General features: G+C 45.4%; 1 protein-coding gene across 1 annotated transcript in view; it reads right to left on the bottom strand.

Moving 5' to 3' along the window:
• Positions 1–11,885, bottom strand: part of SHB (Src homology 2 domain containing adaptor protein B) — a 71,949-nt gene extending 60,064 nt beyond the window's left edge. Inside the window, exon 1 of the mRNA XM_010565454.1 lies at positions 11,313–11,885. Coding sequence (XP_010563756.1) covers positions 11,313–11,885 — 573 coding nt within the window. The remainder of the gene's footprint in view (positions 1–11,312) is intronic.
• Positions 11,886–12,450: the final 565 nt, after the last annotated feature.

Here is a 12,450-nt window from a genome sequence, read left to right as displayed (position 1 = left end):
TCACTTGTATTTAAAGTCAGAACCTGTAAGGCAATAAATCTGCTGTTGACATGTTGACTCTTTTCACTTGCCTTCTTCTGTTACCCATGCAAACTCCAAAACTGCATTCATTTTTAGGTGGATTTTTTTTCTTTCACTATCCAATTTAGCCTTATCCAACTTTTAGCCATATACCAATTGTTACTACCTTTTCAGGTTAAACAATATACCCTCTCCTTGTCTCCTACATTTATTAGCTTTATCATTCTGAAGACTTTAATTAGAATTGCTGGCTGAACATGAAAACACAACGACAAAAGAAAGTGTAATCATAGGGACATATCTCACTATTACCATTAATATTATTTGTTCTTCTAATACTTTTGGTAAGCTAACGCTTATTCACAAATGCAAATTTAACTTTTACAAGGAATGCTCCAGGTTCTTCATATGTGACATAGCAATCTACAGATCTTGCAAGATCATGAATTGGATCTACACCATGCAGCTTTCTCTTGTTTCCATGAAGTTGTCAGCTGCTGGAACCACGTCAAAGTCAACTCTACCGAATCAGCAAAGACATGTAAAAGCAATGGATTACTTCCTTCTCTCTCACAGCTGTCTTTTTTGAGTATAGATCCTCATAGCAATCAATAGATAGAAAGATTAAGCGGTGAACTTACGCAGAAGCAGTAAAAGGCAAACCAACTGTGAAACACACACGGCAAGCTTGAAATGGGCATGCCAGTGGTAGGACATGGAAGGCTACTGCATGCAGTGACACCCTTCCAGAGGCATCCCTGTAGCCCACCTGACATCTCAAAGATAAGGTACCAACCTGCTGAGCAGCAGTAGGGCCACATGGCTCCTCTTTCTGCATCAGAAAGCTGAGGGGAGGAAAGAAAAAGGTGCACCCTTCTGCCACCTCAGAGAGGCCCAGCTGTGTACTCCAGCCTATTGCCCTGTAAAGAGAAACACAGCCAGCATCCTGCTGTTATGCCCAGAGGCCTGCACACACTGACCACTTCTGAAGTCAGGGTGTTTCAGTCTCACTTCCAGCTGCCATTGCAAACTGTTTGTGCCCCCCTCCACCTTCGCTTCAGCAACAGAAGCATGTAGACTCCTCCAGCACACTAAATGCTCTAACTTCAGAGCAGTAGGAGCCCCTCTGTGCAGGCTTTCCAGCTGCAAGAGAGCCACTCCACGATACCATACTATAGCTGTAAGACCAGTACAACAACCTGGATATATCAAGCCAGCAACAGATCCCTATTACCACAAGGCTTCTCTAGACTTAAGTGCCAAAGAGTGACCAACAACAGCCCCCCTGACAATTTTCCTAATAACACAATGGTGGTGGAAAACTCTGTATGATTAGCTTGTTCCCCCACACAGCTCAGGACTCACTGAGTTGCATTACCCTGGGTGGAAAGTCACCCTGGAACTCCACACTCTCCAGTCTGGTGTTCTGCTTTACTCAAGCCTGTTTCATGGAGCACACAGACATTATAGCCCAGCACTCAGTCCGCACTGGACCAGGGAAAAACAATCCTAAGACAAACCTCACTTCCTGACAGATCCCGACATCACAGGTCAGGACTTTCAACTGAAATTCTCCCTGGACTTGACATCTCCTAACTGTATGCCACAATTCAGCATCTCTTCGCCCATGCCAGATGAGCAGTTAAAATGACTTCAGTATTTAGCAGACACATATACCCCCAAGCACTCTCAGATGTATGGTGACAGCAAGCCCAACTCAACAGCACCTGTGTTCCCTCCAATACTTTCCATCACCTTGAAAGCCAGCTGGAAACCATGAGCAACACCTGTGCAGTTCAGTGAATCCAGACTATACGAGTCATTTATTTCAACATATATAGCATGACAATCTTGTACAGGCCAAATCAACCATCCATTGATTCACAGAGTGTAGTGTTACACTTAACAGTTGGGAGCTGCACCCCACAGCCAAAGACCTCTCTGGAACTTTCCCTGTGTGAACTTGATAACAAGAGTGCAGGAGCAGGGAAAGGCAGGCATTTTTCTGCAGCCTTAGGGACACTTGTTCTTCCCCAAACAGAATGTAATAAGCATTCTAGGCAGCTCTCAACCTTCCTATTATAATCTTGGAGCATATGGCAGTTTTTAGTTTCTCCTAGGTTGCAGGCTTCTGATCCTTATCTATCTTTGAGTCATTTTTCTAATCCTTGAAGTAGGAAAATCACTCGCAGGATTACCAAATCATCCAGCTCATCTTCTTCATTGCTGCTGTGATTTCAGTAACTTTGCACTACCTTTACCAGACATACATGTCTGTCAGCCACAGCAGACCTTCTCAGATTAATTTCAGGTTTTAAACTGCCTCTAGTGGCTTTTCATTCTTCAATATCCCCTGCAGATGTCTGGCAGGGCAATCACACCTATCACTATGGCTAACCAGCTTATTTCATTAATGTAGACATGTCAGGGTATCGGAGACAAGAGAGGAGCACTGGAGGTGGAGGCAAAGCAATGTTCCCCTAATCTGAAACAGAGGGAAATTAGTCACAGATCACAAAAGCCACAGCAAGCTGGACCAATGCTTTCACATTAAGTGGCAGGATCTTTTCCAAGTTTAACACTAACCAAGCATTTACTCCTTTCTATACCGACCACAGGCAGAGTAATACAGAAGACATGAAATCTAACAAGCATGAAATTTGGCATGAAATTTAACAAGTCCAAATGCTGGATTCTGCACCTGGGATGGAGTAATGCTGAGCACAAGTATAAATTGGGAGAAAAGTGGCTAGAAAGCAGGCCTGCAGAAAGGGATCTCGGGGTGCTGCTTGGCAGCGGGCTCAATATGACAGCAGAATGCCCTGGCAGCCAAGAGGGCAAACCACATTCTGGGGTGCATCAAACACAGCATAGCCAGCCGGTCAAAAGAGGTGATTATCCAGCATTGATGTGGCCTTACTTTGAGTATTGTGTGCAGTTCTGGACCCCACAATTTAAGAAAGATATAAAGGTACTTGAATGCATCCAGAGGAGGGCAACAAAGCTGGCGAAACAGCTGGAAGGCATGTCCTGTGAGAGATGGCTAAGGACTTTGGAGAAAAGGAGGCTGATGGGTGACCTCATTACTCTCTGCTGCTTCCTGAGGATGGGAAATGGAAAGGGAGGTGCTGATCTTTTCTTCCTGGTATCCAGAGACAGGACAAAGCTGCACAGAGGAGGTTCAGACATGACATTACGAAACACTTCTGTACTGAGAGGGTGGTCAAACACTGGAATAGGCTTCCTAGAGAGGTGGTCAATGCCCCATGCCTGTCAGCGTTTAAGAGGCATTTGGACAATGCCCTTAATAACATGCTTTAACTTTTGGTCAGCTGAAGTGGTCAGGCAGTTGGACTAAATGATCGTTGTATGTCCCTTCCAGCTGAAAACACTGTATTCTATTCTAAGACAGGACCCAAATCTGTTTGCTGGAACAACATTAGTTGAAACTAAGGAAGAAAAGTTGTATCTAAAAAGCAGCACTTACTTTAAAGAACGAGACTGCCCTAAAACTTCACTTGGAGAGAATCCATAGGAAGTAACACCTTCCATAACAAACTTTCTCTACAGCACTTGACTGAGCTACAATCTAACAATCTCTGTAGGGTCTGCACACAGAAACTACCCACAGAATATATAGCACAGCTGTAGGATGTTTCTATCTCATTCAGACTTTACATACTGATCTTCAAAACTACATTTGGGACACTTGAGACTTTTCTTTGAAGATTTAAGACCACCTTCTGTTGCTTTGGGGTTTATGTTTTTTTTTAAACCTTGCAAGATTAAAGTAGATCTTTAAACATCTCAGAAGAGCAGAGATTTGAATTCCAGGAGTGTAGTCTGTTCACACATGCTCCTCCTGGAGTTCCCTTCAGCAGCCTTTAGTCCACAGTCATAAAGAAATACCACATTATAAACTGTAAGTGGCTGAAGTCCCCCAGTGGTCACTATCACTCTCACACATAAAGCCTGTGAAATGCTTTGAAATCCTTTGGGAATATAGCCACTGATAATCTAATATCTAGTACTTTTGCAAAGCCACACGGAGACAACACATGAATTCAAGTATTACTGTTTGACATCGATGTATGGAATTCAGCAACAGAAACAAAGCAGATCTGCAGGTTTTTTTAATCTGGACCACACAGACTGTAGCTATTTTTTAGAGTCAAATATTAATAAGCAATTAACTTTAAGCTGGCCTTCCATCCCTCCAGTGGAAAACACCCCAGCCCACTGCAGCCATGAGTGGTTCTGTTTGTTTATCAGTTAGAACTGAAAACTATGGTCAGGAAGTCCACGTGACTGGCCTGGTAGATGAGGGGAGAGCAGTGGATAGTGTCTACCTGGACTTCAGTAAGGCCTTTGACACTGTCTCCCATAAGATCCTCATATACAAGCTGTTGATGCATAGGCTGGATAAGCAGACAGTGAGGTGGATTGAAATCTGACTGAACAATGAGTGTGGTGATCAGTGGCACAAAGTTTAACTAGAGTCCAGTGACTCATGGTGTATGCCATGGGTCAATACTGGGTCTAGCCCTGTTTAACATCTTCATTAATGATCTGGATGATGAAGGAAGAGTGTATCCTCAGCCAGACAACACCAAACTAGGAGGAGTGGATGAGCTACTAGTGAGTCATACTGTCATTCAGAGAGACCTCTACAGCCTAGAGAAATGGGCTGACATGAACCTCATGAAGTTCAACAAGAAGTGCAAAGTCCTGTACCTGGGGAGGACTACCCCCATGCACCAGAACATGCTGGGAGCCACCCAGATGGAAAGCAGCTTGGCAAAAAAAGGACCTGGGGGTCCTGGTAGACACCAAGTTGAACATGAGTAAGCAATGTGCCCTTGCTGCAAAGAAGGTGAATGGTGTCCTGAGCTGCATTAGGCAAAGCATTGCCAGCAGGTCAAGAGAGGTCATCCTTCCCCTCTCATCAGCACTGGTGAGGCCACACTTGGAGTGCTGGGTCCAGTTCTGGGATCACCAGTACAAAAGAGACATGGACATACTGGAGAGAGTCCAGCAAAGGACCACAAAGATGATGAAGGGAATGGAGCACCTCATGCACAAGGAAAGGCTGAGTGAGCTAGGACTGTTCAGCCTAGATAAGAGAAAGCTCAGGGGTCATCTTATCAATGTGTATAAATATCTGAAGGGAGGGTGCAAAGAGGATAGAGCCAGACTCTTTTCAGTGGTACATAGTGACAGGACAAGAAGCAATGGACACAGATTTAAACATAGGAGCTTCCATCTGAGCATCAGGAAACACTTCTTCCATTGTGAAGGTGACTGAACACTGGCACAGGTTGCCCAGAGAGGTTGTGGAGTGTCCACCCTTGCAGATATTCAAAAGCTATCTGGATATGGTCCTGGGCAACTGGATCTATGTGGCCCTGCTTGAGCAGGGCAGGGCTGGACAAGACAATCTCCAGAGATCCCCTCCAACCTCAATCATTCTGCAATTTTATGATTCTGTCCTTGCAGTAAAGCCTAAGCCCCTGGTGCCAATTTCAGTCATTACCAAATGTCTTTTGGCAACTATTTGAAAATGTGACTGTGAATACAGATGGGGAGACAAAAGTTAAAGCACCAAGCTCAGGCTAACTGCTCCAGGACACATACCAGCCACCTCTCACACCACAGAATGCTCAGAATACAGGTTGAAGAGACAGAAAAACATACATGCTAATTCCTGTTGTCCAGGAATAGGACAGGGAGATAACATCAAGATCGAAGTGTCTATGATTACAGATACACCCAAATAGATTACAGCTGGACAATGCGAGTAAAGAAAAACACAGGCATTTCTAAAAAGAAAAATATATCCCTTCTGAGTTTTGCCTAGAACTTTTAACCTCATATCTAATATCCTGTACCCCTCACCCTCTCACTCCAAAAGGAATGAGCACTTTGTACCATGTAATGAGCCCAGAAATTAAGCACATGACAGCTCAGAGCCTGTGTTCCTAGAAGCAGTGTGGGTCTCCTGGATTTGGGAAGACAGCCCAGCACAGAAACATATTCTTAAATGCTTTCTGGTAAAGCAAGAGAGGGTACATATGAGAGAGTGACACAAGCACCTATTCTTGCTCATTGGGGGCCAAGTGAGCACAGTTCATAGGTATTAGGTACATAGGTTGCATGGAAAGGGGTGGAAACAGGGTAAGGTCCACCCTGCTCAGTTCCCTTATGGGAATTTCTCCTGCAGTATTAGCCTTTTTTCAGAATAAGGCCATGTGGAACATGTTCAGTTACAGTCTCCCAGTAAATAGTTCATTAAGCACGCCTTAGCTCAGAAGGGGCAAGTCAGTCTTTTCACTTGAATCCAGTAACTGAGGTACTTTCTTTCAATGGTTTGGATCTGCTTACTGTAAGGGTATACACGATACACTCTTCCAGAAGGCTACCACTCCCTCTCTCGATCTCCATGTGTCTAACTGCTTCATACTCCTTCCTGATAGCCTTTCTCTGCTTGGATCTCTCTGTGTCCAAGAGTCTGAAAATTTGGATGGTTCCCAGAGCTGAGACTGTTCCAAGCTACGCCATGCAGTGCAGATGCCAGGCACACTTGTAACTGAACAGTCTTACCACATCACTTCAAACAGCCCTAAAGTCACTAAGACTCCACATGCTCAGGTAATAACTGAATATTTTCCCATTCATAAGACTGTGATAGTCCCTTAATCATGAGACTGGCATATGTGGAAAAATGCATTTCTAGCTGCAATACAGCAACATGAGATACTTGGAAAAAATGCTGCTTGCTGCCTTTATATGTGGCCTTGCCCAAGGCATTCATGTAGGTTCACAAGACCAGTGGCCACTGGTATCTTTTTCTTGAGAACTTTGATTCAAAGGCAGAACCATATGTCCATGGGAACCATAGGCAGAGAGGAAGACTGTCTCAGAGTAGAATCAATTGTAAAGAGTGGCATCCTGACACCCAGCTGCAACGGATTAAATGTGGGAATAAGACAGAGTTACATTTGTAGTTTAGGATTTCTAGAAACTATATACTTTGATATAAATAACTCCAGCACTGCTTAGACATCTTTCAAGTGTTTTCTCAGTGCACCTTGGAATACCAGCTGCAAGATTCTTTTAAATACACCTGACTTGTTCTCACTTGCAAGATCAAATAAAACTTAGACCTTCCATATGCAGAAATAAGACAAACATCTTCTCAATGTTTACTAAAAGGTTTTAATTATATACACATATTAATTATGTTCCATGGAGTGTAAGCACTTTTATGCAAGACCTTAAAAGTTCAAACAGCATTTCCATAGTGTATTGCAATGTCAGAAAGGTACTTGTTTCTTACATAATGGGGGGAAAGCTTTCAAGACAAACAGCTTTAGCTGTTTAGCTTAGCTAGCAGCCAAATCTCTGTGCCACACACTTCTGAGCGGGATTGCATGGAAACAAAAGGGGTTTTTTTCCTTATACAAGTATAGAATTTGCACATAGACATTGTTTTCAGACCTTTGTAAATCAAGTCAGCAACTATGCTGCCCTGAACAGTTTCCTGACTGATTGCTGCTGCCACAAAACATTTACATGCTTTTGCACTGGACTAGCTCTGCCTGTGCAGAACTGAGCTATTTTCTACAGCATCAGGTATGTCCTGTCCTGTGGAAATGGATCTTGCAACTTGCAGTGTCTTCTGCATTCCATATCGGGAACTGCTGCACAGTTCTGCCTCCACTGCACAGAGGAAGTGCAAAATGCTGCTCCTTACGAAATAATTATCTTTTAAATGACAACTAGGCTACAATCCCAGCTTTTAAATCCTAAGAACTTCCTGCAACGGAGTATGACACACTTGCTCTTTGAATAGTGGTCCAGGTTCTTTGGCAGCAAAGCCAGGCAAAGAAATGTTTAGGTTCAAAAAGCATAACAGGTGAGAAAATACACAAAGCATCCTTTCACACAGACACTTTCCCCTCAACTATTACCACTTTCATGGATTTACACACACCACACAATGCCAGATAGAGGACAGTCAACTCAGGAAGTATTCAGCTCATTCTTTTAGATCCTCAGTTCACCAAGTGGTTTTTCTGTTGAGTTGATGTTAAGCCAAGTCTCACATTTATTCTTAAACAAATATAGTGGCCGCCAGGTTGTTCTGGCATACAGCCACATGTTGCTCCAGCTTGCCTACACTCATTCATTTGCCACAGGAGAGCTAAGAAGTTAACATATCCCAGGCCAGCCCTAAAGACGGAAGCCACTAATTTCTTATGTTGTTCTGGCTTGTCTACACTCATTTGTCTGCCACAGGAGAACTAAGAAGTTAACATCTCCCAGGCTAGCACTAAAGATGGAAGCCACTAATTTCTTATCCTCCATGCTGGAGGAACTGAGCTGCTTCTGCCATGAATTCTAACATAGCCTGCTCTCCCTTGTTTGAAGATAAGCATCACTGTTAAAGCCCCCAAACCTGCCTGATTGTACTACCTAAATAAAAAATCCACCCAACAATTCGAATTCAAAGACATATGGCAATGGTGACTCCCTTGGGCATCTGTTTTAGAAGCTAGTCACCTCACTATTAAAGATGCATGGCAATTTGGGTTTGTCTGCTTCAACTTTAGTCAGTACTTCTACCTCTACACATCAAAGCTTCCTGAACCCCAGGTACATTAGATCTCTGTGGTTACTTTTACAACCTGTGCCTGGAATCTTGCAAAATACGATCATGCCTGCCACTGCTTTTAATCTCCATCTCCTTTACTCCCTGAATCAGCCAGTCATTTTTTTCCTGGGAATTTTGACTAACTAGTCTGTCCTTATTCATACTTTACCATTTGTCCTTTATAAGTAACCACACTAAACAAGCACCTTCCTGAATCTCCTTCCCATTCTAGAAAGTCTTCCAAGTTTAACACACAACTGAGCTGTCCAGCCAAATCTTTATGATGACCAGTCACAAAAGTTATAAAATTGCTCAATGAATTTGTTGAAAACCACACTTCTCACTTCTCAGTTAACACATAAAGGAAAACAGCACTGTATCCTTGTAAATGAAAAAGAAAAAAAAAAACAGGTGCTGGAACACAACACAAGCATTTAGTGCACACTGTTGGATTGTTAAACACTAACATACTTCTGTAATGACAGACCTATACAGCAACTAGATCTTTTTTCATTCCTAAGGTACTTACTAGCTTAAGGTATACTACCCACAGATTTTTTTCCCTGCAGTGCTTTTAATATTTCTATCAACTCTTCTGAATGTCAGACCTCTAGTTTTTTTAATACCAACTTTACTGTCCCCTCTACTATATACTTCTTACAGAAGTTTATTTCCACTGGCTTTATTTGCCACTGGACACACTCTGTTAACTAAATTCCTCATTTTTTTCTCCTCAGGGAATGACAGGTGTAGGAGAGCAGCAGTTCTCTGCCTGCTCACTACAAGCACTGCTTATCAGGTTCACCTGTCGGGCTTTACATTTCAGGGCTGTGAAATAAGAGAAATTTCATCTCCATTACTGGGAGGAAATATCACAGTTGAACAAAAGGCAAGCTATGTAGCTCCTTGCAACCAAATTCTGTTATGGGTGGGGCAGGCACACTTACTTTTTAGGCGTAGGGACAATTTTATTTCTCAGACATGTTAAAGATTGCCTGTTTGTCACAAACAGTTCTCTCAGAAGCAGAAAGAATGTGACTATGACATGAGTGGTCTGCATCTTTTCTAAAAAAATTGTATGCTGCTCATTCAAAACAAGTTTTAGAACCTGCAGCAAGGGCTTGGGAGTAGCACACAGATTTATGGTCACACAAGGTAGCAGGTTACCCAGCAACAGATATAGTTTCTGCTTTGACAATTGCTTCAGTAGGGTCTAAAACTGAAAGATAATAAAAAAAAATAAAATCATGCCCCATTAAAAAAAAAGGAATAGCAGTTGCACTTGGAAGCATTTTGCCCCAAGCAGTTATTTTCTCTGACATATGAAGTTGCTGAAAGTTATTTGCTTAAGAGCAGAGAAATGGTATCATCAACACAGGCAATTGAAAGAAGACTCACTATACTGAGACTGTAACATAGTGAGATTTTACTTCCACAAAAGAAGTTGCTTCCAGACAGGAACTACAGGTAAAATGACAGACATTGTAATAAATTCTAGACTTTTAATCTTGTACCATCACAAGCTGATTTATTTGGAATTCCACCTGGACAGGATATAATTTATCAGGTTCATGGAAATGTGTCACTCACTCTTCAATGCACTCATGTTACGTATTTAAACATATACACACAGATCATTTAAATTGATAACGTTCAGCACATACTTAGAATTCCTGTGATGTGACTGTTACATGGAAGTAATGCCAATTTACAAAATGGAGGAATATTAATATCCAATATATGAAAAAACTAAACTATACTCACAGGACCAACAGATGTGGGGGGATATGTGTTGTGCTTACAAAATAATTAAAGCTACTTCCCTCTGCAAAGCTTCCCAGCTGTAACCCAAGTTCCTGAGCCCAGCACTTCCCAGTGCTACAGCATTTTGTTAATATTTGTAGACAACGACCAGTGAAAGATAGGAGAACAATTGCAACTGAGCCAGTAGCTATAGAGTTTGCTTCAGGTACCTGTCAGTTGGAAACACAGCTATCATGGAAGTTGTGATGCTGTTGTAACACAGGACTTTGAACTACTTCACCTTTCACAGTGAAGTAGGAGGCAAAGAAGTTATTACTGAACACATGATAAATTGTCTCCTTAAAAACAGGCAGTCTGACTCAGGATGGCATCAGATTTTTTTTTTTTTTTTAGTTTTTTTATATATGACCGCTCCATACCACATGCAATGGGGCTGAGGCCAAAACTTTGAGTCAGAAGCAGAGGGCTTCTCAAGTGACTCTAGAGGTCCCCAAGCACCCCCTCAAAGACTCAACATCCTCTTCTGCAGGAACATGCCAATCCAAGAGCCTTGATACCAATGAGGCTGGCAGTGCACTGTGCCCCAGAGCAGGGCTAGGCACACCTGCAAACCTGCCCTATCAGAAGGGATGTGAGTTCGAAAGCCCAGAGGACAGGGCACCACCACTTCATGTGCCAGCTTTGCACACGCCCTGCCTATCCCGAGATATGAAAAAGGGCCAGGCCACCCCATGATGCATGGTGGAGTGCAGTGGCCACTCCAGATGCATTCAGACAGGAGCTAGTCCCCTCACCACGAATCATTCCAGGTGCTGGCATAGCCCCAGCCCTACTACCTAGTCTACCGGGGCAGGAACAGGAGCACAACACTTACTTTATCTTTCATGGCAGAGGGGACAGAGGTCGCCAGCTGCTTGGAGCCCTTGTTGAGCTTCTCGCCTGCGCCATCGCTACTCTCGACCTTGATAAGCCGGTGCCTGGGGGAGATGTACTTCACGTTGGGCGGCGTCGCCGGGCGGCGCTCGCTGTGGCTGCGAAAGAGGTGTGCGGAGCCGGCTGCACAGGCGGCAGGGGGTGCAGCGCAGCACGACGAGGAGGAGAAAGTCTTGGGGGCTGCCTCACCCACGTCCTCGGACGTGGAGTAGTCCAGGCGGCACATGGCGCGCAACTTGCTCAGGGACGAGCCGGGTCCGCTGTAGGGGTCCTCGAAGTCGCGTTCTTTCTGGGCGCGGTAGGCGCGGAGCAGGTCACTGGTGTCGTCGCGCAGGCGGCGATGCGGAAAGCCGGGCGACGTGTGGTGGTGAAGGTGGAGGTGCGGCGGCTCGTCGGGGCGGGGCGCGCTGCCGGCACCGTTGCGTTTCTCTCGGTAGTCGGGCCGCGGAGGCTGCGGGGGACTCTTGGTCTTGCTGTTGCCCAGGCTGAAGTACTTATTCAGCCATTTGGCCATCATCTCTCCCGGCCGCGGCCTGTCAGCACCGCGCGCTGCCCCCGGCGCCCCGCGCGCCAGCCCAGCTCACCGCCGCCGCCCGCATGGAGAAGCAGGGCGGCGGGGCGGGCTAGACGCCCCCCCTCCGCGCACACGCCGCCCTTCCTCTGCCAACGACTGGAAGAGCTCTGCTTAGGCCCCCAACTTCCCGGCGGGACGGAACGGTGCCCGGCCCAAGCCAGGCGCTCCTCCCCCGCAAGCTCCGGGGCTCTCGCGAGCGCAGACCCCGCTGCTCCGCGCTTGCAGCGCAGCCCGCCCTGACCTCAGCACGCACTAGGGAGGCGGGGGACGCGTCTACATGCAGGCCCCGCCACCAGGACCCGCCCACCACCGCGACCGCGGGTGGGGAGAGCCGGGCGGAGCCGGGCCGGGCCAGGTGCTGGTGGGCGGTGGCTGTGCGGTGCGCTCCGCCCTGGCCGGAAGGGCGCTGGCCAAGCGTCCCCCTGAAGGGAGTCCGCCCCGGGGCTCACTGCTGTCTCCTCGTAAGCCCTGGGAGGGACCGGACGCGCATCATCACCATCAGCAG

Source organism: Haliaeetus leucocephalus, unplaced genomic scaffold (genome assembly GCF_000737465.1).
Source record: "Haliaeetus leucocephalus isolate CR32 unplaced genomic scaffold, Haliaeetus_leucocephalus-4.0 Scaffold192, whole genome shotgun sequence".
NCBI classification, from domain to species: domain Eukaryota; kingdom Metazoa; phylum Chordata; class Aves; order Accipitriformes; family Accipitridae; genus Haliaeetus; species Haliaeetus leucocephalus.
Note: the sequence above shows the minus strand (reverse complement) of the source record. Positions and strands in the feature narration are given on the sequence as shown.